This window comes from Phocoena sinus, chromosome 2 (genome assembly GCF_008692025.1).
Source record: "Phocoena sinus isolate mPhoSin1 chromosome 2, mPhoSin1.pri, whole genome shotgun sequence".
Lineage (NCBI taxonomy): Eukaryota > Metazoa > Chordata > Mammalia > Artiodactyla > Phocoenidae > Phocoena > Phocoena sinus.
The window spans coordinates 70,941,973-70,965,658 of NC_045764.1; the positions used below are offsets into that span (position 1 = coordinate 70,941,973).

Below are 23,686 nucleotides of genomic sequence, written 5' to 3' on the forward strand. Positions count from 1 at the left end.
ATTCAATGGGGAAGAGGACAGTTTTTTTCAACAAATGGTGTTGGGAAAACTGGAGATCCACATGCAGTGAAGTGAGACCCTTTACATCATACACAAAAATTAACTCAAAATGGGTCAAAGGCCTAAACATAAGAGCCAAAACTATAAATATCTTAGAAGAAAACTTAGGGGAAAAGCTTCATAAGGTTAGATTTGGCAGTGATTTCTTGGATATAACACAAAAAAGCACAAGTAAGAAAAGATAGATAGGTTGGACTTTATCAAAAACTTTTGTGCATCAGAGGACTCTGAGCAGTGAAAAGATAACCCATGGAATGGGAGAAAATATTTGAAAATCATATATCTGATAAGGAATTGATTCTCGAATTTACCATTTTAACCATTTTTAGTTGTACAATTCAGTGGCATTAAGTACATTCACATTGGTGTGCACCCATCACTATCATCCATCTCTAGAACTTTTTTTTCACCTTCCTCGACTAAAATGCTGTACTCATTAAACACCAACAGCATTCCCCTCTCCCCCCAGCTCCTGGCAAGCACCATTCAACTTTCTGTCTATGAATTTGACTATTCTAGGTACCTAATACAAGTAGAATCATGCAGTGTTTGTCCTTTTGGGTCTGGCTTATTTCACTTAACATACCATCCCTGATTTTGTAGCATGTGTCAGAATGTCCTTCCTTTTTATGGCTAACTAATATGCCATCACACATATGGAACAAAATGTAACCACATTTTATTTATCCATCCATTTGTTTAAAGATACTTGGGTCGCTTCACCTTTTGACTATTGCGAATTATATTGCAACAAACATGGGTCTACAAATATCATTTTGAGTCTGAGTTTTCAGTTCTTTTAGGTGTATATCCAGAAGTGGAATTGCTGGATCATGTGGTACTTCTATATTTAATTTTTTGAGAAATTGCTGTACTGTTTTCCACAGTAGCTGCACCATTTTACATTCCCACCAGCAGTGCACAAGGGTTCCAATTTCTCCACATCCTTACCAACATTTGTTATTTTCTGTGTTTTTGATATTAGCCATCCTAATGGATATACAGACGTACCTTTCAGGGTAATGTTTGATTTTCTTGTTAACTAGTTGCCTGATATACTGTCAATTCAGAATGATGAGCCAGCCAATTCTTGAAGTTTGGTATAGAGCAAAGTGTGGTAGTATGGCTGCTTTATCTTTGGGCTCTTTAGAAAACTCTATTTTTAAAAACTTGAACACTGTATTAATTAAAGTTACAAGTTACATATCTTAGTTGCATTTATAGTCTTTAATTCTCTGAAGTGTAAAAATAAATATACATAACACTGTTCCTACAGCTTTATTCATAATATTGAAAACTGAAAACAGTTCAAATGTCCAAAAGTTAAGGTTTGTGTGTATGTACACGCACACACACACGCACACACACACACTAATATATAGTTTTACTTACTGTTATGGAATGATGTCATCATCACATGTTGAATTTAAAGACATAGAACACCAAATATAGTATGTTCTCATTTATTTAAAATACATTTTTGAGTCTATATTATATATAAATATATGTATAAATCAATATTTGGAAGAACATTCACCAAAATGTTAATAGTGCTTTTCTTTTAAATGATAGAATCTCAGGTTATTTTTACTTTCTTTCTAATTTTTGTGTATATGAAATTTTTTTCCTGAGCATATGTCATTTTTCTATAAATAATAAAACCATTTACTACCCAAAATTCATAATAAAACAAGAAGGAAATACTTGCTGGTATTTTTTTTTTTTTTTGCCATACACGGGCCTCTCACTGCTGTGGCCTCTCCCGTCGCGGAGCAACAGGCTCCAGACGCGCAGGCCCAGTGGCCATGGCTCACGGGCCCAGCCGCTCCACGCCATGTGGGATCTTCCCGGACCGGGGCACGAACCCGTGTCCCCTGCATCAGCAGGCGGACTCTCAACCACTGCGCCACCAGGGAAGCCCTACTTGCTGGTATTTAATTAAAAGATTTGGCACCTGGTTTCCTAGGAGAATATATTTCAGAAGAATACTTCATGGTGAGAGAGCTATCCTTGAGTGATAGAGTATTTTTATTTAAATATCCGTGGCAGGGATTGTATATAATTCAGCTTCATCTTCCCCCAGATGTGCTTTCAAAGAGAAATTGTGGTAAGAAAATGCTATTATATATGAATATCATCTCTAAAATATTAAGTGGTCTTAGCCCTGGTTTACTCTGAAAACCTAGGAATGAAAAAACTGTCTAAATCTGATCACAATTTCTCTTCTTGGGTTTCAGGAACCAATAAAATCACGTGCTCCACAGCTTCATTTAGAGTACAGGTTTTATAAACAGCTCGGCAGTGCAGGTAAGTCAATGTTTCCTCCATTTATTCAGCATATAGCTTAGCTGAAAGCCCTAACATATGTAAATTTTCTTGTCTGCCTTTTTTGCCAGACCATGTATCTCCCCTACTTGCTGGATAGGTAAATACACATAGTCAACTAAAAAGCTACTTACTCTCTGGCATCTAGAAGGGCAGTTGAGTTGATTGGGGGTCTGTGCTACCATGCCTGCCCACAGACCAACCTGTGAATGCTTTCATTCACCTGAAATACACATGGAATGGTTTTTGCTTTTTGGTAGTTTATTCATTCTCTTTTCATTCCTTTGTGTATACAGAAAGAAAGGAGGAGGTGTTGGTAATTTTCAAGCTGTTTTTACCACATTGAGACTATATATCCATTTTAAAGACATATTACTAAAATATATCTTCTGAAATACCTTAACACTGTCACTTTATCTATTGTTCTCATTAATTTAGAAGACCTATCTATATGATTGTAATAACCTATGACCTCTGAGGATTTTTAAAAAATTAAGTTTGTAATTTTTAAAAACATTCCTGTTTTTTTACCAAAAAGGTCAAATTTCTGAAATATTTTACTGGCTTGCAGAAAAATATATTGACTGAACAAATGTTACCAACTCTAAGGAGGTTGAACCCATAGGATTCCTACTGCAGAAGATGAAATCCTCCAGTGCTAGTTTAATTGTTTGACATTAATAGACATTCCTCTGCTTTATGCTTCTTCAATGTGACAGTTTTTTGTGAATGACTGAAACATAGTTTCTATTTCAAGTACCATTATTGAAGGTACTGTTGAAGGAATTTGAGTTTCACTTCCTAAAATATATACAATTATATAAGAACCACTGGGTGTTATTCAAGTCATCTTATACCCGACCATGGCAATAATCAGCCATAGTCATAACCTAGGGAGGCCAGGATGAGCGTTTGTCTTTCATTGAACCTAACATGAGTTCTTGCAGACAGCTCAAATGCATTCATCTCACCTGTTATATGCTGCCCCTCCACTGCTCACCTGCAAGTCTTCTTTTAAGCTGCGTGTCTTCAGTTCCTTCAGTTTTTTGCGTTATGTGATTAACAGGTACTTCACTGTCATTGCTCCACTAGGAAGCATGAATGTACACACACACACACTCCTAGTTTTGTGATGTCCCTCTTAAATGAGCATCATAAAACAGCACCAGTAACTCTGGATTTGGAGGCAGTGGGATTATTATCTTCCTTGATCTGGACACAATAGTTCTATTAATTTAGGTTAGCTTTTTTTTTTTTTTTTTGCGGTACACGGGCCTCTCACTGTTGTGGCCTCTCCTGTTGTGGAGCACAGGCTCCAGAAGTGCAGGCTCAGCGGCCATGGCTCACGGATCCAGCCGCTCCGCGGCATGTGGGATCCTCCCGGACCGGGGCACGAACCCGTGTCCCCTGCGTCAGCAGGCGGACCCTCAACCACTGCGCCACCAGGGAAGCCCCTAGGTTAGCTATTTTAACAGCCATTTTACATAGTTGACTTTTATGCATTTGTGTTCTACTCAGTTGAAACCTTTATGTCTTTTTTACATAAGCTGCCATCAACCGAGGCTTTCTGAATTTTTCTGGTTATATAATTGATTTTGATCACCAGAACCTCCTAAGTGTCATCTTATTTTATCCCATTATTACTAAGTATTCGGATGCTTTTCAGTCCTAATTCTGTTACTGATGATTACACATTGACTGTTTTTTAATTATAACTGCATATCCACCCTGCCCCTTCCATAAGACTACTATAAGCTCCTTAAGAACAGGCTTGTGCCTTCTTCACCCTGGTGTCTCAAATGTATCTCAGGGCCCTTCATAGTTCTTTCACATGATAGGAAGCTGGGAAGAATTCTGGTGACAGAAGGAACTTAGGAAGATTTGATAAGCATGCGTTTTAGATTTTTGCCAAGTTATTAAGAAAGATATTCCCTGAGGATGGCTGAAAAAGGGAAATTATTTAATTATGATAGGTAAAAAGTGGATTTATTTAGAGAGATACACATTCCGTAGACAGAATGTGGTCCGTCTCAAAAGGTGAGAACGGCCCTGGGAGAAACACACTCCACAGAGTGTGGGCCATCTCAGAAGGCGAGAGGCCAGGAAATTTATTTTGAAAGTAGATCAGTTGACAAAGTACACAAGATTTCACCATGTCTCCCTATAAATGTGAGCATGAACACTAGAGCTTCTTCCTAAGTTACAGGCACAAGCATTTCTCTTCCTATTTTTCTAGAGTGAAGTTCCCAGCTGCAAATGTTACTCATCAGTAGTTAATGTATGAGCAGCTAGAGCACATATGCCCTTCTCTTCAGAACCAAGGTGATGCTGTGGCACTGTAAATAAACAGCCTTTCACGCTGAAAGCACACACACCAAAATTATGCAGTCGTTGTTTTTACTTACTGGTGCTTCGTCTGTCATTAATCAGCACAGGCCGAAGATTTGCACGATATTTGGGTATCATGACAAGGAATACTTAAAAAGAAAAAGAAGCCCATTGTGACTTAGGTTTGTTCAAGGAATTAATCAGTACTTACGAAATAAATGGATGAAATTTGGGGGGAGAAATGAGTGATTATGAATTTAAAGGACACTGATATAGCTTGAGACTTTAAATTCCTAGAATAAGAACTTCTGTGTTGGCTTGAGAATAATTTGACCATTTTTTTCCTTAAGTACAAAAGTCTTATTCATTACCTTGCTTTTTGACCCCTACATTGCCCTGACTGTATGATCTGGAAATTCATACCAGTTCTCTACTCATGGGTAGATAGAACAAAAATGGTAGTACTGGATGATTGTGAACATGGTTTAAGGTGGAGCTCTTCCTGATTGTCCCTTCTTTTCCTTGTTTGATCTCTAACTTCTTCCCTTCTATACCATCGTGTTCTCTAGTGGACAGTCACACTTCTAGCTTTCTTTGCTGAGTGTAACTTTGCCATCAAGAATTTCAAGACCTGATTATTTACTGTGAAGGTTATCTCTAAGATAATCAGGGAAGAAAGAGGGCCTTGAGAGTCTTGAAACTGAGAATGAGGATTTTGGTCTTCCTAAAAGCTGTCATTTTTTTCCTTTTTTCATTTATTGTAGAAACCAAATTATGAAATATTAAAGGATATTTTGAAAGGAGATGGTGGTCCATGTTCTTATCACCCTAACTCAGCCACATTTTATTTGAATATTTCTCTTTTTCATATGCAGACATATTTCATAGTTAATCTCAGTAAACATGCAATTGCATGTCTTCATTCACTGAACATTGTAACATTTGTCTTGATGCTGCATTAGATACACGTTTCTAATCATTGTATAATATCCTGTCAGCTTTGTAGACCATAATTTAGGCATGCATTTAGTGCTGTCAGACTTGTAGCTTGTTTTTTTTTGAAGAAAGCATTTCTCCTATTGATATACCTGAGTATATAACTCAGTATATAACTCAAAACTTTTCCTTCATATGTTCTGCCATTTACTCCGCATATGATACGACGGTGATTTTCAAATGTTTAAAGATCTATTAAATGATAGATTAAGTTTATTCCAAAGGATTCCAGAATAAAAATTATAGAAAGAAATTTCAGTAAGATAAGTTTGACTTTGTATCACAATTAAAACAGTGTGAAAAAGTAATCTAAGTGTCATCAATATGGGTCTGGGTAAATAAATGGTGATATATTTATACCACGGAATTAGCTATTAAAAAGAAAGCAGAGGGCTTCCCTGGTGGCGCAGTGGTTGAGAGTCCGCCTGCCGATGCAGGGGACACGGGTTCGTGCCCCGGTCCGGGAGGATCCCGCATGCCACGGAGCCGCTGGGCCCGTGAGCCATGGCCGCTGAGCCTGCGCGTCCAGAGCCTGTGCTCCGCAGCGGGAGAGGCCACAACAGTGAGAGGCCCGCGTACCGCAAAAAAAAAAAAAAAAGTTAATGATTATCTTTGAAGAGAATGATTAGAAATGGGAAGCAGTCTTTAGGTTTACACTTTAATCCTTTCATGTTGGTTGTATTTTCTGCCCTGATCATGTATTATTATTGTATTGTTGTTGTTATTATAATAGCTAATTTTTTAAAAGAGTACAGCAGTGGATTTATGGTCTCTCTCTTACCTCTTCCATCACCAAGCAACCTGTTTCTGTCCCCTTGTATCTGGAGCCATGTGTCAACAGTTTCAGGCATAAGGTCAACAAATGATGATAAAGTGGTACAATACTGTGTTTCCTTTCTTTCCAAACACCTTCTTGTAGGAAGAAAAAAACCAAATCGTGAACTGGAATAAGCTGTCTTATGCAATAGGATTTCCTGTCTCTTAGCAAGAGGGCAGTTTTCAGGCAGAAGTTAAACAGTTACGCATTCTGGATGTTATAAGGGAGATATGTGCACTGGGTAGAAAGTTAGATTACGTGACTTTTTAAGACCTATTTGAACACTGAGATTGTATTAAAAACTTTAAAGACCATGTTACCATGCAAAAAACATCCTGGTGCAGATATTTATACTTGGGGTCTTACTCAGTTTCAGAAGATATAAACTTATTTTTCTAAGTTAATTACATCATAAATATAACCCTGGCAAAGTGGACACCCAGTAGTCAGTGAATCCAAATGGGAACATTATCTACTATTTTCACATTTTTGGATGGGTGCAGGTGGGGTAGATTTTTTTTTTTTTTTTTTAACATCTTTATTGGGGTATAATTGCTTTACAATAGTGTGTTAGTTTCTGATTTATAACAAAGTGAATCAGCTATACATATACATGTGCTCCCATGTGTCTTCCCTCTTGCGTCTCCCTCCCTTCCACTCTCCTCCTCCCACCCCTCCAGGCTGTCCGAAAGCCCCGAGCTAATATCCCTGTGCCTTGCGGCTGCTTCCCCCTAGCTATCTACCTTACTACGTTTGTTAGTGTGTATATGTCCATGACTCTTTCTCGCCCTGTCAAAACTCACCCTTCCCCCTCCCCATATCCTCAAGTCCGTTCTCCAGTAGGTCTGCGCCTCTATTCCTGTCTTATCCCTAGGTTCTTCATGACATTTTTTCCCCTTAAATTCCATATATATGTGTTAGCATACGGTATTTGTCTTTGTCTTTCTGACTTACTTCACTCTGTATGACAGACTCTAGGTCTATCCATCTCATTACAAATAACTCAATTTCATTTCTTTTTAAGGCTGAGTAATATTCCATTGTGTATATGTGCCACATCTTCTTTATCCATTCGTCCGATGATGGGCGCTTAGGTTCTTTCCATCTCCGGGCTATTGTAAATAGAGCTGCAATGAACATTTTGGTACATGACTCTTTTTGAATTTTGGTTTTCTCAGGGTATATGCCCAGTAGTGGGATTGCTGGGTCATATGGTAATTCTATTTGTAGTTTTTTAAGGAACCTCCATACTGTTCTCCATAGTGGCTGAACCAATTCACATTCCCACCAGCAGTGCAAGAGTGTCCCCTTTTCTCCACACCCTCTCCAGCATTTATTGTTTCTAGATTTTTTGATGATGGCCATTCTGACTGGTGTGAGATGATATCTCATTGTAGTTTTGATTTGCATTTCTCTAATGATTAATGATGTTGAGCATTCTTTCATGTGTTTGTTGGCATTCTGTATATCTTCTTTGGAGAAATGTCTGTTTAGATCTTCTGCCCATTTTTGGATGGGGTTGTTTGTTTTTTTGTTATTGAGCTGCATGAGCTGCTTGTAAATTTTGGAGATTAATCCTTTGTCAGTTGCTTCATTTGCAAATGTTTTCTCCCATTCTGAGGGTTGTCTTTTGGTCTTGATTATGGTTTCCTTTGCTGTGCAAAAGCTTTGAAGTTTCATTAGGTCCCATTTGTTTATTTTTGTTTTTATTTCCATTACTCTAGGAGGTGGGTCAGAAAGGATCTTGCTGTGATTTATGTCATAGAGTGTTCTTCCTATGTTTTCCTCTAAGAGTTTGATAGTTTCTGGCCTTACATTTAGGTCTTTAATCCATTTTGAGTTTAATTTTGTGTATGGTGTTAGGGAGTGATCTAATCTCATACTTTTACATGTACCTGTCCAGTTTTCCCAGCACCATTTATTGAAGAGGCTGTCCTTTCTCCACTGTACATTCCTGCCTCCTTTATCAAAGATAAGGTGTCCATATGTGCGTGGGTTTATCTCTGGGCTTTCTATCCTGTTCCACTGATCTATCTTTCTGTTTTTGTGCCAGTACCATACTGTCTTGATTACTGTTGCTTTGTAGTATAGTCTGAAGTCAGGGAGCCTGATTCCTCCAGCTCCTTTTTTCGTTCTCAAGATTGCTTTGGCTATTCGGGGTCTTTTGTGTTTCCATACAAATTGCGAAATTTTTTGTTCTAGTTCTGTGAAAAATGCCAGTGGTAGTTTGATAGGGATTGCATTGAATCTGTAGATTGCTTTGGGTAGTAGAGTCATTTTCACAATGTTGATTCTTCCCATCCAAGAACATGGTATATCTCTCCATCTATTTGTATCATCTTTAATTTCTTTCATCAGTGTCTTATAATTTTCTGCATACAGGTCTTTCGTATCCTTAGGTAGGTTTATTCCTAGATATTTTATTCTTTTTGTTGCAATGGTAAATGGGAGTGTTTTCTTGATTTCACTTTCAGATTTTTCATCATTAGTATATAGGAATGCCAGAGATTTCTGTGCATTAATTTTGTATCCTGCTACTTTACCAAATTCATTGATTAGCTCTAGTAGTTTTCTGGTAGCATCTTTAGGATTCTCTATGTATAGTATCATGTCATCTGCAAACAGTGACAGCTTTACTTCTTCTTTTCCGACGTGGATTCCTTTTATTTCCTTTTCTTCTCTGATTGCTGTGGCTAAAACTTCCAAAACTATGTTGAATAAGAGTGGTGAGAGTGGGCAACCTTGTCTTGTTCCTGATCTTAGTGGAAATGCTTTCAGTTTTTCACCATTGAGGATGATGTTTGCTGTGGGCTTGTCATATATGGCCTTTATTATGTTGAGGAAACTTCCCTCTATGCCTACTTTCTGGAGGGTTTTTATCATAAATGGGTGTTGAATTTTGTCGAAAGCTTTCTCTGCATCTATTGAGATGATCATATGGTTTTTCTCCTTCAATTTGTTAATATGGTTTATCACATTGATAGATTTGCGTATATTGAAGAATCCTTGCATTCCTGGAATAAACCCCACTTGATCATGGTGTATGATCCTTTTAATGTGCTGTTGGATTCTGTTTGCTAGTATTTTGTTGAGGATTTTTGCATCTATGTTCATCAGTGATATTGGCCTGTAGTTTTCTTTCTTTGTGACATCCTTGTCTGGTTTTGGTATCAAGGTGATGGTGGCCTCGTAGAAGGAATTTGGGAGTGTTCCTCCCTCTGCTATATTTTGGAAGAGTTCGAGAAGGATAGGTGTTAGCTCTTCTCTAAACGTTTGATAGAATTCACCTGTGAAGCCATCTGGTCCTGGGCTTTTGTTTGTTGGAAGATTTTTAATCACAGTTTCAATTTCAGTGCTTGTGATTGGTCTGTTCATATTTTCTATTTCTTCCTGATTCAGTCTGGGCAGGTTGTGCATTTCTAAGAATTTGTCCATTTCTTCCAGATTGTCCATTTTATTGGCATAGAGTTGCTTGTAGTAATCTCTCATGATTTTTTTTATTTCTGCAGTGTCAGTTGTTATTTCTCCTTTCTCATTTCTAATTCTATTGATTTGAGTCTTCTCCCTTTTTTTCTTGATGAGTCTGGCTAGTGGTTTATCTATTTTGTTTATCTTCTCAAAGAACCAGCTTTTAGTTTTATTGATCTTTGCTATCGTTTCCTTCATTTCTTTTTCATTTATTTCTGATCTGATTTTTATGATTTCTTTCCTTCTGCTAGCTTTGGGGCTTTTTTGTTCTTCTTTCTCTAATTGCTTGAGGTGCAAGGTTAGGTTGTTTATTCGAGATGTTTCCTGCTTCTTAAGGTGGGCTTGTATTGCTATAAACTTCCCCCTTAGAACTGCTTTTGCTGCATCCCATAGGTTTTGGGTCGTTGTGTCTCCATTGTCATTTGTTTCTAGGTATTTTTTTATTTCCTCTTTGATTTCTTCAGTGATCACTTCATTATTAAGTAGTGTATTGTTTAGCCTCCATGTGTTTGTATATTTTACAGATCTTTTCCTGTAATTGATATCTAGTCTCATGGCGTTGTGGTCAGAAAAGATACTTGATACAATTTCAATTTTCTTAAATTTACCAAGGCTTGATTTGTGACCCAAGATATGATCTATCCTGGAGAATGTTCCATGAGCACTTGAGAAAAATGTGTATTCTGTTGTTTTTGGATGGAGTGTCCTATAAATATCAATTAAGTCCATCTTGTTTAATGTATCATTTAAAGCTTGTGTTTCCTTATTTATTTTCATTTTGGATGATCTGTCCATGGGTGAAAGTGGGGTGTTAAAGTCCCCTACTATGAATGTGTTACTGTCAATTTCCCCTTTTATGGCTGTTAGTATTTGCCTTACGTATTGAGGTGCTCCTATGTTGGGTGCATAAATATTTACAATTGTTATATCTTCTTCTTGGATCGATCCCTTGATCATTATGTAGTGTCCTTCTTTGTCTCTTTTAATAGTCCTTATTTTAAAGTCTATTTTGTCAGATATGAGAATTGCTACTCCAGCTTTCTTTTGGTTTCCATTTGCATGGAATATCTTTTTCCATCCCCTTACTTTCAGTCTGTATGTGTCTCGAGGTCTGAGGTGGGTCTCTTGTAGACAGCATATATAAGGGTCTTGTTTTTGTATCCATTCAGCCAATCTGTGTCTTTTGGTGGGAGCATTTAGTCCATTTACATTTAAGGTAATTATCGATATGTATGTTCCTATTCCCATTTTCTATATTGTTTTGGGTCCGTTATTATAGGTCGTTTCCTTCTTTTGCATTTCTTATCTAGAGAAGTTCCTTTAGCATTTGTTGTAAAGCTGGTTTGGTGGTAATGAACTCTCTCAGCTTTTGCTTGTCTGTAAAGGTTTTAATTTCTCCATCAAATCTGAATGAGATCCTTGCTGGGTAGAGTAGTCTTGGTTGCAGGTTTTTCTCCTTCATCACTTTCAGTATGTCCTGCCACTCCCTTCTGGCTTGTAGGGTTTCTGCTGAGAGATCAGCTGTTAACCTTATGGGGATTCCCTTGTGTGTTATTTGTTGTTTTTCTCTTGGTGCTTTTAATATGCTTTCTTTGTATTTAATTTTTGATAGTTTGATTAATATGTGTCTTGGCGTATTTCTCCTTGTATTTATCCTGTATGGGACTCTCTGTGCTTCCTGGACTTGATTAACTATTTCCTTTCCCATATTAGGGAAGTTTTCAACTATAATCTCTTCAAATATTTTCTCAGTCCCTTTCTTTTTTTCTTCTTCTTCTGGAACCCCTATAATTCGAATGTTGGTGCGTTTCATGTTGTCCCAGAGCTCTCTGAGACTGTCCTCAGTTCTTTTCATTCTTTTTTCTTTATTCTGCTCTGCAGTAGTTATTTCCACTACTTTATCTTCCAGGTCACTTATCCGTTCTTCTGCCTCAGTTATTCTGCTATTGATCCTATCTAGAGTACTTTTAATTTCATTTATTGCGTTGTTCATCGTTGCTTGTTTCATCTTTAGTTCTTGTAGGTCCTTGTTAACTGTTTCTTGCATTTTGTCCATTCTACTTCCAAGATTTCGGATCATCCTTACTATCATTATTCTGAATTCTTTTTCAGGTAGATTGCCTATTTCCTCTTCATTTGTTAGGTCTGGTGGGTTTTTATCTTGCTCCTTCATCTGCTGTGTGTTTTTCTGTCTTCTCATTTTGTTTATCTTACTGTGTTTGGGGTCTCCTTTTTGCAGGCTGCACGTTCGTAGTTCCCGTTGTTTTTGATGTCTGTCTCCAGTGGCTAAGGTTGTTTCAGCGGGTTGTGTAGGCTTCCTGGTGGAGGGGACTAGTGCCTGTGTTGTGCTGGATGAGGCTGGATCTTGTCTCTCTAGTGGGCAGGTTCACGTCTGGTGGTGTGTTTTGGGGTGTCTGTGGCCTTGTTATGATTTTCGGCAGCCTCTCTGCTAATGGGTGGGGTTGTGTTCCTGTTTTGCTAGTTGTTTGGCATAGGTTGTCCAGCACTGTGGCTTGCTGGTCGTTGAGTGAAGCTGGGTGCTGGTGTTAAGATGGAGGTCTCTGGGAGATTTCCACCGTTTAATATTATGTGGAGCTGGGAGGTCTCTTGTTGATCAGTGTCCTGAAGTTGGCTCTCCTACCTCAGAGGCAGAGCCCTGCCTCCTGGGCTGGAGCACCAAGAGCCTTTCATCCACACGGCTTTTGGGAGCTCTGAGGTCTTCTGCCAGCCTTCAGTAGGTGTTCTGTAGGAGTTGTTCCACGTGTAGATGTATTTCTGGTGTATCCGTGAGGAGGAAGGCGATCTCCACGTCTTTCTCTTACGCCATCTTCCCGCCGACCGGGGTAGATTTTTTTTTTTTTTTTTTTTAAACATCTTTATTGGGGTATAATTGCTTTACAATGGTGTGTTAGTTTCTGCTTTACAACAAAGTGAATCAGCTATACATATACATATGTTCCCATATGTCTTCCCTCTTGCGTCTCCCTCCCTCCCACTCTCCCCATCCCACCCTTCCAGGCAGTCACAAAGCACCGAGCTAATATCCCTGTGCCTTGCGGCTGCTTCCCCCCAGCTATCTACCTTACTACGTTTGTTAGTGTGTATATGTCCATGACTCTCTCTCGCCCTGTCAAAACTCACCCTTCCCCCTCCCCATATGCTTAAGTCCGTTCTCCAGTAGGTCTGCCTCTTTATTCCTATCTTACCCCTAGGTTCTTCATGACATTTTTTTCCCTTAAATTCCATATATATGTGTTAGCATACGGTATTTGTCTTTTTCTTTCTGACTTACTTCACTCTGTATGACAGATTCTAGGTCTATCCATCTCATTACAAATAGCTCAATTTCATTTCTTTTTAAGGCTGAGTAATATTCCATTGTGTATATGTGCCACATCTTCTTTATCCATTCATCCGATGATGGGCGCTTAGGTTGTTTCCATGTCCTGGCTATTGTAAATAGAGCTGCAATGAACATTTTGGTACATGACTCTCTTTGAATTTTGGTTTTCTCAGGGTATATGCCAAGTAGTGGGATTGCTGGGTCATATGGTAATTCTATTTGTAGTTTTTTAAGGAACCTCCATACTGTTCTCCACAGTGGCTGAACCAATTCACATTCCCACCAGCAGTGCAAGAGTGTCCCCTTTTCTCCACACCCTCTCCAGCATTTATTGTTTCTTGATTTTTTGATGATGGCCATTCTGACTGGTGTGAGATGATATCTCATTGTAGTTTTGATTTGCATTTCTCTAATGATTAATGATGTTGAGCATTCTTTCATGTGTTTGTTGGCATTCTGTATATCTTCTTTGGAGAAATGTCTATTTAGGTCTTCTGCCCATTTTTGGATGGGGTTGTTTGTTTTTTTGTTATTGAGCTGCATGAGCTGCTTGTAAATTTTGGAGATTAATCCTTTGTCAGTTGCTTCATTTGCAAATGTTTTCTCCCATTCTGAGGGTTGTCTTTTGGTCTTGGTTATGGTTTCCTTTGCTGTGCAAAAGCTTTGAAGTTTCATTAGGTCCCATTTGTTTATTTTTGTTTTTATTTCCATTACTCTAGGAGGTGGGTCAGAAAGGATCTTGCTGTGATTTATGTCATAGAGTGTTCTTCCTATGTTTTCTTCTAAGAGTTTGATAGTTTCTGGCCTTACATTTAGGTCTTTAATCCATTTTGAGCTTATTTTTGTGTATGGTGTTAGGGAGTGATCTAATCTCATACTTTTACATGTACCTGTCCAGTTTTCCCACGGGGTAGATTTTTATTTGCAAATTATGGTTCAGTTATTGAGCCTGATATTGCTGGAGAATTTCCAAATTTATTTCAAAGAAAAACAGTATTTTTAAAATGTGAACTCTGCAACTATATGTAATGACTATGGAAAATTATTATATTATTCTTTTCCTCACTGTTGGAACATCAAAGTTTTAGGTTTTCTCCGGTGACTAAACCAAATACATTCTTCAGTTTTGTCTTATTTTTGCTTCATTTTTTCTTATATCATTGTTTTGATTTTTCACAGTACAAAGGGCTTTGGCACTGAGTGCAGTTATACTTTTCTTTTCAGATGTAACTTTGTATAGGTTGTTCTGAGTACACAAGATTAGAAATAAGGGACTTAAAGATTGACTCTGGGTTCCCTGGCTTGCCCTCCTGGTAGCTTCAGTATTTGTTTGGTACAATGGGCCAGCTTCACAAGAAAGAACAGTATTTAATCATGGTAATTAAAGACTGTAAGCCTTGCATTCAGCAGATGAAAGCACCCAGTGAGTTTTAACCATCTTTCTTATTTTCTTATCATTTTCTTCAGTGATCAGTGTTGGGTTAATTGTAATATAGTCACCATGGGTAAATCTCAAACTTATTTTCCTGTTATGGGAATGTTTTTAGGTTTCCCTGTGCTCTGAGTGTCCTTTTACTTAGGAGAGTATATACATTGTCAGTTTATAAATTTCCCAGCCAACAAATCTTTTATCCAGCACACCTCCCACTTTTGCTTATGTCCTAACACACAGGAACAGGACATGTGGATGACAGGTTTGGGGCAGAGGTAGGCAAAACCAGTGGCCTCAACAGAGAGGAGCCCTAAACATAAGAGAGGGACAGTATGAGCACAAAGGTTCATAGCTAGATAGGGACTGGTCACATAATACGGGTCAGTATATGTTTGGTAATTAACTAAAAGATGAATAAACCAGAACCAAGCATGCAGCTGAAGTGGCAGGAGAGAGAGGGAGGAAGGGAGAGGGAATGAGTCAGCAAGAGCAGGAGCAAATGAAGGAAGATGGGGAAGGGGTGAATAGGCAAATGGCAAGAAAATAGAATTCTAGAGACAGAAATGAGAGTGCAAGTGATAAAATCTGGTGGAGGCCTCTGAAGTAGCCAGAAGGAGCAATAAAGTTGCCTTCTGTTACTGTTCTCAGAGTTAGCTGTTTCTTAGGAACAGTGGTTTTGAACAATAGCTTGGATATTTTTAGTAAAAGTAGTACGGTAGGTTATGGTAAATTCCCATCACTTCACTTGGCATTTGGAAAGGCCTAATTTATAATATAAACAGATAATACAATGATCTCTTTGCTTCTGGAGGCTTCTTAATTGTATTGAGAGATCCTAAAGGTAGTAGAAGTACTCATCATGCTCTGGTTAAACATTTAATTCCACTTCCACCCAGCAACCTGCCTGGGAAAATTTCTTAGGGGCTCTGGGAATAAATATCATATCATAGACAATCTAAGCCTGAGCTGCCATGTCCTGGCTTTCCAGCAGCTATTCTAATCTGCTAATGACTATTCTGCTTTGGCTTTCTTGTAAAGGAGATGGTAATCCTCAAATTAAAGACAGCAAAAGGGAATTCCCTGGCGGTCCAGTGGTTAGGACTGCACACTTTCACTACAGGGGGTACGGGTTCTATCCCTGATCAGGGAACTCCCGCAAGCCTCGCGGCGAGGCCAATAAATACATAAATAAAATCTTTAAAATTAAAAAGACAATAAGATACTTACTGAAATTTCACAGTGTAACAAAGCCCAGGCAAAAATCTCATTGGAAAGAGAAAGCAAGTGAACTTAAGTGCCCACTAGGTACTTTATATGGTTATTTCATTTTTCCCATTTTGAGCACGGGGAAGTTTAGTAACTTACTTTACCCAGGGTCACACAATAGGAAAACCTGAGCTAGGAATGTGTTTGTCCCATGTTTTCCTACAGATTTCTGTCTTGTGTGCATACCGAGCAGAGGCCAGATGCCTGGCACCTTCTACCCATTACCCCTTGCCTAATTGTAATAGAATAGTGGAACATAGTTGTTAAAGTGTTAATTGATGCAAAGCCCCAGAACTTTCCCCCAGTGAAACAGTAGGGTTTCCTGTTTCATATGGTGCCCCCAAATTTCATGCCTTTGTTACCTCCAAAATCTTTTATGGCCTTGGGTGATCTAGGTTTTGAAACATTTCTTTCCAAAGTAAATTAATCATTTGGGTTGAATACTTGTGCCATATGTGCAACTGAGGAGCTCAGAGCTACCCCACCCAAGCCATTTTCACCCACTGAAACCTTTATGCTATGAATAAAGTATTCATATTCCGTAATACCTATATGGGAAAAGAATCTGAAAAAGAAAGAATATATGTATATGTATAACTGAATCACTCTGCTGTACACCTGAAACTAACACAATATTGTAAATCACCTATACACCAATAAAATTTTTAAAAGAAGTATTCATACTCTGCAATTTTGAAGTTTCTGGGAAAGAGTGGTTTTATATGTCATCAAAAAAGATAGGAGGTATAGGTTGGTACCAGAAAAAGAACTTTGAATCTAGGCACCTGTTAACAGGAACATGGTTCTACTTCAAGAGAGAAATAAAGCATAAATCTGAAGAAAATCATGAGAAAGTGTGAGATTGGCAAAACCGTCCTATAGTGTTGTGGACTTCCTTAGGAGTAAATTATAAATAGGCTGGGCAAACACAGGAAGCAGGACACAGGAAAATAAAAAATAAGAACATCTGAAGAGATGTTGGAAAGATGGGGATTTTACTGAAAATAGAAGTGAATCCTACAACAAGAGTAGTTACGAACAAATAACATGGGTCAGCTTAGATGTTCAATAGTTAGGAGTGCTTTAAGGAATTGAGAAGAAACGTTTTCGTCTCCAGTTGGGCAGAAAGTTTTCATAACAAGAGAAGAAAGGATGAAATAGTGAACTTGGTAAAAGAAAGTGAAATCTGGATTCTTTCTTGCCATATATAAGTTTTTCAGAAGTCTCTCTGCCAGAGGTATTACAGAGAGAGGAGACATATACCACTAAATTCAGGGAAAACCAATCTTAATTAGTATAAATGGGCAGTCTTGAAATTACATTTTGAGAACTAGAGATTTAGACATTTGCCATCTCTAATTATAGGCAGTGTACATAAGTGGAGACAGCCAAGAATGGGAGCAAGGAGAAAAGTTTAGCCCAAGTTTTCCCACTGTTTTTCTGTGAGTTACTATTAACCTTGTGCCCCTGCTATGCCTCAGTTTCCTTATTCATGTAACGGGAAACCTCCTCTTTCTTATTGAGTTTGCAGAGCTTCCAGGGATGAATGAGGTAATGTCTGTAAAGGCCTTGAATCCTTAAGGAAAAAGTGCTATATAAACACAAGGCAGCATTGTTTTACATTGAAACCAAAGATCTAACTTTCCGTAGAAATGGAAATATCCTATTTACATTTCTTATAGCTTTGAAAAATATCAGAATGAAGAGATAACAGTTTCATTTTTGAAGAATTTTTGATGGATTCTCAAACAATAGTGACTTAATATTTCCCAGTCCTTTCTCTGACTTAATAGAGCAGAATTCTGCTGTGGTGAACCCATCACATCTGTGATCTTGAGGGAGATGTTTGTTTCTTTCAGAGGAGCTGAATGTGGTCGTGTTCAAATACAGTTATGAGCCTGCTTGGTGAGAATGACCACTTTTGCTTCTACAACTCCACAGCCTTTCGTGCCAGTTTGGAGGGGACACTTGGCCACAGCCATCTTGTACTACCTGGAAAAGAACTCCAGAAAAAAAAATCCAATTGCCATACCTATTTTTGTTTTGTAAAATGGAATTGAAACCACTATGCAAGGACCAGGCCAAAGGCTTCATTAATATTTGGTCCTTACCGTAACTGGATTCACCTCTGAATTCTCAAAGGAAGTGGTCTTACTAGTGATGAACTACTGAAACATCACAAGTAAGGTTTATTACAGTAGTCTGTGGGAATGTTAGTGAATGTCATTGCCCCCCAAAATGAAAGATACAAATGGTTGAGCTGCCTCCTGCCTCCAGTGTAGAAGGTGAGATTTCTTAGGAAGCCAGACAGTGTAAAGGGACAGATAGTAAATATTTTAAGCTTGGTGGGCCACTTGTCTCTGTTGTAACTATTCAACTCGTGTTATCTATATTCAGCTCTTGTTGTCCTTGTAGCACAAACATAGCCATAAACAGTTTGTAAACAAATGAGCTATATTCCAATAAAGGTTTATTCATGGACACTGAAATTTGAATTTTATGTAATCTTCACTGCTGAAATATTCTTCTTTAAATTTTTTTCAAATATTTAAAAATGTAGAAACTATTCTTAGTTCTCTAATCATGCAAAAGTAGTTGGGCCAGATTTGACCTAAAGGCTATAGTTTGCTGATCTCAGCTCTAGCATGGCAGCTACCAAAACTCCTTGTTCTTTTTTATCGCTTAGTTCAGTTTGCATAACATAAGAATTACCTCGAGACTTCCCTGGTGGTCCAGGGGTTAAGATTGCATGCTTCCAATGCAAGGAACACGGGTTCAATCCCTGATGGGGGAACTATCCTGCATGCTGAGTGGTGCAGCCAGAAAAAAAAAAAGTAATTACTGCAAGGAATACTTCCTTATTCCTTATATATATTCCACCCTTTTCTAAAAAATAAATTTATTTATTTATTTATGGCTGCGTTGGGTCTTTGTTGCTGCACACGGGCTTTCTCTAGTTGTGGCGAGCGGGGGCTACTCTCGTTGCGGTGCGGGGGCTTCTCTCATTAGGAGCACGGGCTCTAGGCACGCAGGCTCAGTACTTGTGGCTTGTGGGCTCTAGAGCGCAGGCTCAGTAGTTGTGGTGCACGGGCTTAGTTGCTCTGCAACTAAGTTCCCGGACCAGGGCTCAAACCCATGCCCCTGCATTGGCAGGCGGGTTCTTAACCACTGAGCCACCAGGGAAGTCCACATTCTACCCTTGAGGCACTGTAATGAGAGAACTTACAGAGAGAGAGCCCTATCCCTCATTCTGTGGACTTTTCACAGTGTAATATGCTGCTGGATTGTGAACTTTTTTTTTCCATTTATTTTATTGAAGTATAGTTGATTTACAATGTGTGTTAATTTCTGCTGTACAGCAAAGTGATTCAGTTATACATTCTTTTTCATATTCTTTTCTATTATGGTTTATTACAAGATATTGAATATAGTTCCATGTGCTATACAGTAGGACCTTGTTGTTTATTCTATATATTATAGTTTACATCTGCTAATCCCAGACTCCCAGTCCATCCCTCCCTTACCCTCCTCCCCCTAGGCAACCACAAGTATGTTCTCTATGTCTGTGAGTCTATTTCTGTTCATAGATAAATTAATTTGTGTCATATTTTAGCTTCCACATATAATTGATATCATATGGTGTTTGTCTTTCTCTTTCTGACTTACTTCACATAGTATGATAATCTCTAGGTCCATTCATGTTGCCGCAAATGGCATTATTTTGTTCTCTTTTATGACAGAGTAGCATTCCATTGTATATATGCACCACATCTTCTTTATCCATTCATCTGTTGATGGACATTTAGGTTGTTTCCATGTCTTGGCTACTGTAAATAGTGCTGCAGTGAACATAGGATGCATATATCTTTTTGAATTATAGATTTCTACAGATATATGGCCAGGAGTGGGATTGCTGTATCATATGGCAACTCTATTTTTAGTTTTTTTGAGGAACCTCCATACTGTCTTCTATAGTGGCTGCACCAGTTTACATTCCCACCAACAATGTAAGGAGGGTTCCCTGGGTTGTGAGCTTTTTAAGGGTGAGAAGCATCTTTTATTTATTATAGTATTATTTGCGTATCACTTAATCCAAAGAAGAGACTCAACAAATGTCAAATTGATGAAATCTCAGTATATAAACTCTTCCAGCAGGATTTCACTGGCAGTGAGATCACCAAGTTAAGTGGCAGCTTCTTTCTTTTATGGGTACACTCTCCTCTTCAAGATCTCAGCCTCTTCTTTATTTGCTTATGCTAGCAATTCTTGATTAACTGTATTAAGGAAGCAGAATAGAGATATGAATGAATAATTCAAGATATTAGAATGAAGTCCTCCACATTTTTTCTACAGGGATTTGGTGTAGTCAGAGACATGTATATTCACTATTACCTATAAACTTAGAGCATCCAAGAACTGCCTGGCAAAAGTTCTGGAATTTAAGCCTTTTGAAGGTAGGAATTATGTGTGGTTCTCATAAATATAGTGGCTGTAGTAGTGCACATCTTCATACATAAATGGCCCATCAGCAGGTAGAAGATTATTTGGGCACAATCACATTGAAACAGTTGTCATAATTTGTCAACTTATTGCTTGGCTCCACTCTCAACAGTTATAGTTCAGAAAAGATAGGACTCTAGATCTCTTACTATGCTACCTAAAAAAGAGAGTAACTTTTTTTTTTTAATATGTATTTGGCTGTGCTGGGTCTTAGTTGCAGCATGTGGAATCTTCATTGCAGCATGCGTGTGGGATCTAGTTCCCTGACCAGGATCGAACCCAGGCCCCCTGCATTGGGAGCACAGAGTCTTAACCACTGGACCACCAGGGAAGTCCCAAAAGAGAGTAACTTTAAAGAAGGAATTTACAACTATCTGTGTGCAGCTTGCCCAAAGGAAAATTTTTTTTCACTTAAAAAATTATTTTGTTAAGTTATGGAGAAAACTAATATCATTGAAGGTTTAGAAAAATACATAAAAGAAAGATTTAATCTCTCTACTCACAACTACTATTCTCATGTGTACTTCCTTAGTCTTTTTTTTTTTTTAATTTATTTTTGTCTGCGTTGGGTCTTCATTGCCATGCGTGGGCTTTCATTGCCGTGCGTGGGCTTTCTCTAGTTGTGGCGAGTGGGGGCTACTCTTCATTGTGTTGCAGGGGCTTCTCATTGTGGTGGCTTCTCTTGTTGCAGAGCGCGGGCTCTAGGCACGCGGGCTTCAGTAGTCATGGCACGTGGGCTTAGTAGTTGTGGCTCGTGGGCTCAAGAGCGCAGGCTCAGTAGTTGTGGCGCACGGGCTTAGTTGCTCCGCGGCATATGGGATCTTCTGGGACCAGGGCTCGAACCTATGTCCCCTGCATTGGCAGGCAGATTCTTAACCACTGCACCACCAGGGAAGTCCCCCTTCATCTTTTTTTTTTTTTTAATATTTATTTATTTATGGCTGCGTTGGGTCTTCGTTGCTGTGCGCGGCCTTTCTCTAGTTGTGGCGAGCGGGGGCTACTCTTTGTTGAGGTGCACAGGCTTCTCATTGCAGTGGCTTTTCTTGTTGCGGAGCACAGACTCTAGGCGCACAGGCTTCAGTAGCTGTGGCACGTGGGTTCAGTAGTTGTGGCTTGTGAGCTCTAGAGCACAGGCTCAGTACTTGTGGCGCATGGGCTTAGTTGCTCCACGGCATATGGGATCTTCCTGGACCAGGGCTTGAACCCGTATCCCCTGCATTGGCAGGCGGATTCTTAACCGCTGCGCCACCAGGGAAGCCCCCCCTTAATCTTTTTATGTATATATTTTCATTACAAATTTTTCTGATTTAAATATAAGGTGGGGGTCTGTTTATCAAATGGGCAGGTGTAAGTTTCAAACAGTGCTGAGGTTCTTTTAGCTTTATTATCCAATATGGATTTGAGAGATGAGATACTAAAGGGATAAATGAGTTAAATGTCAATTTGAATATTATGATTGGAAAACAGTTGAAATATTGAAGATATTGAAAACAGTTCTAGGCAGATAGTAAAAAATGTTAGAGAATAAGTTGCTGGGGCCCATCTATGTTTGTCATGTCTCCTGTATTGAGGCACCATCAACTATAGGAGCTTCGTAGCCTAATTTGAGTATAGAGGCTTTGTTCAAAATTCTAAGATAATTCTCAGAACACCATGTTTCAGTTCAGTTAGCTGCTGGGATAACCTAAAAGTCAGTCAATAACTAGACCACCACCAGCTGTCACAGATCATACCTCACATCTATATACTAGTTTATAGGTATCCTATTTAAAATTCTAGGATTTCGGGACTTCCCTGGGGCGCAGTGGTTAAGAATCCACCTGCCAATGCAGGGTACACAGGTTCAGTCCCTGATCCAGGAAGATCCCACATGCCGTGGAGCAACTAAGCCCGTGCTTCACATCTACTGAGCCTGCACTCTAGAGCCCACGAACCACAACTGCTGAATACCACAAGCCTAGAGCCCGTGCTTCGCAAAAGAGAAGCCACCGCAATGCGAAGGCCGCAATGAAGAGTAGCCCCCGCTCGCTGCAACTAGAGAAAGCCCGCACGCAGCAATGAAGATCCAACGCAGCCAAAAAATATATAAATAAATAAAATGCTAGGATTTCAAGGGTGACAGTTTTTCTAAGGAAACCAACTGTTAAATACAGCGTAGTCTTATTTGAGGTTAGGAGCTAAAGTTGGCACACAGGTGAAAATCACACATAATCAGAGTCAGCCTTGAAAAATCTCTCAAATTGCCCGTGGTGTGTAGAGTGTAGTCTGACTGGATTTGTGTATATGATCGTACTCAGTAAATATGCATGGTAAGGACGTTTAGTATGTACAGTGCTGCAGAATTCATGTAATAAGGTATGCATCTTCAAAATATGGTAGTTTTTTTTATTTCTTAAACTTTTTTTTTGGCCAAGCATATATCATGAAATTTAAGTAAGTGGATTTGATGCTTACGCCATTCCATGTCTCACTCTTTTTGCTAATTTTTATGAAAGACTTGACCTAGTACTATGTTAGCTGTTTGCCTCTCTGTTTTCTATCTGTAAGCTCCCTAAGGAGAGCGTCTGTGTCTTACTTTGTTTTTTCTTCTCTCCCTAAAGCATCTAGTGTAGTGTCTTGCACATAGTGTTTAGGAAGTGATGGTTATAGAAGAGCAAGAGGAACAGTTATGTGTGTGTATTGGTAAACACCATTTGATTACAAAGGACAGAATCTATTCCAATTAGCTATGATTCTAAAGGAGAATTTACTGAAAAATCATAGGGACATATCATGGAACCAAGGAAGGAAATATACAGGTCTCACTAGGGATTGAAACAAAGCACTTAGAAAGCCTCTAGGAACCAAAACAGCTGCTCTTTGTCCCTGGCTTTCTGTCTAACTCTTCTGGACTCTGACACTATATTTGACCCTCCTTCTGCTTAGGGTCATAAAATCTTATGCCTTGGCTTCTGTTAGCCCTCTTCATCTGCTATGTGTTACCAGCCTTCTCTGCATCTCCTTACATTTGGTGGAAAAAAGTGTTTTATGCAGCCCTTCTCCATTTAAGCACCAGCAGAGATTGACTGGAGTCCTGTATCTCAGTTGCGAGCTCTGGCACTTCCCTGGTCGTCCAGTGGTTAAGACTCCACGCTTCCAATGCAGAGGGCAC

General features: G+C 38.9%; 1 protein-coding gene across 8 annotated transcripts in view; it reads left to right on the plus strand.

Moving 5' to 3' along the window:
- Positions 1–23,686, plus strand: part of CSNK1G1 (casein kinase 1 gamma 1) — a 158,742-nt gene that overhangs the window by 82,167 nt on the left and 52,889 nt on the right. For all 8 annotated transcript variants that reach the window (XR_004348363.1, XR_004348362.1, XR_004348361.1 and 5 more), the window contains one exon: positions 2,298–2,367. Coding sequence is in view for 3 of the 8 variants with exons in the window: in XM_032622132.1 (XP_032478023.1) it covers positions 2,298–2,367 (70 nt within the window). In the remaining 5 variants the exon portion in view is untranslated. The remainder of the gene's footprint in view (positions 1–2,297; positions 2,368–23,686) is intronic.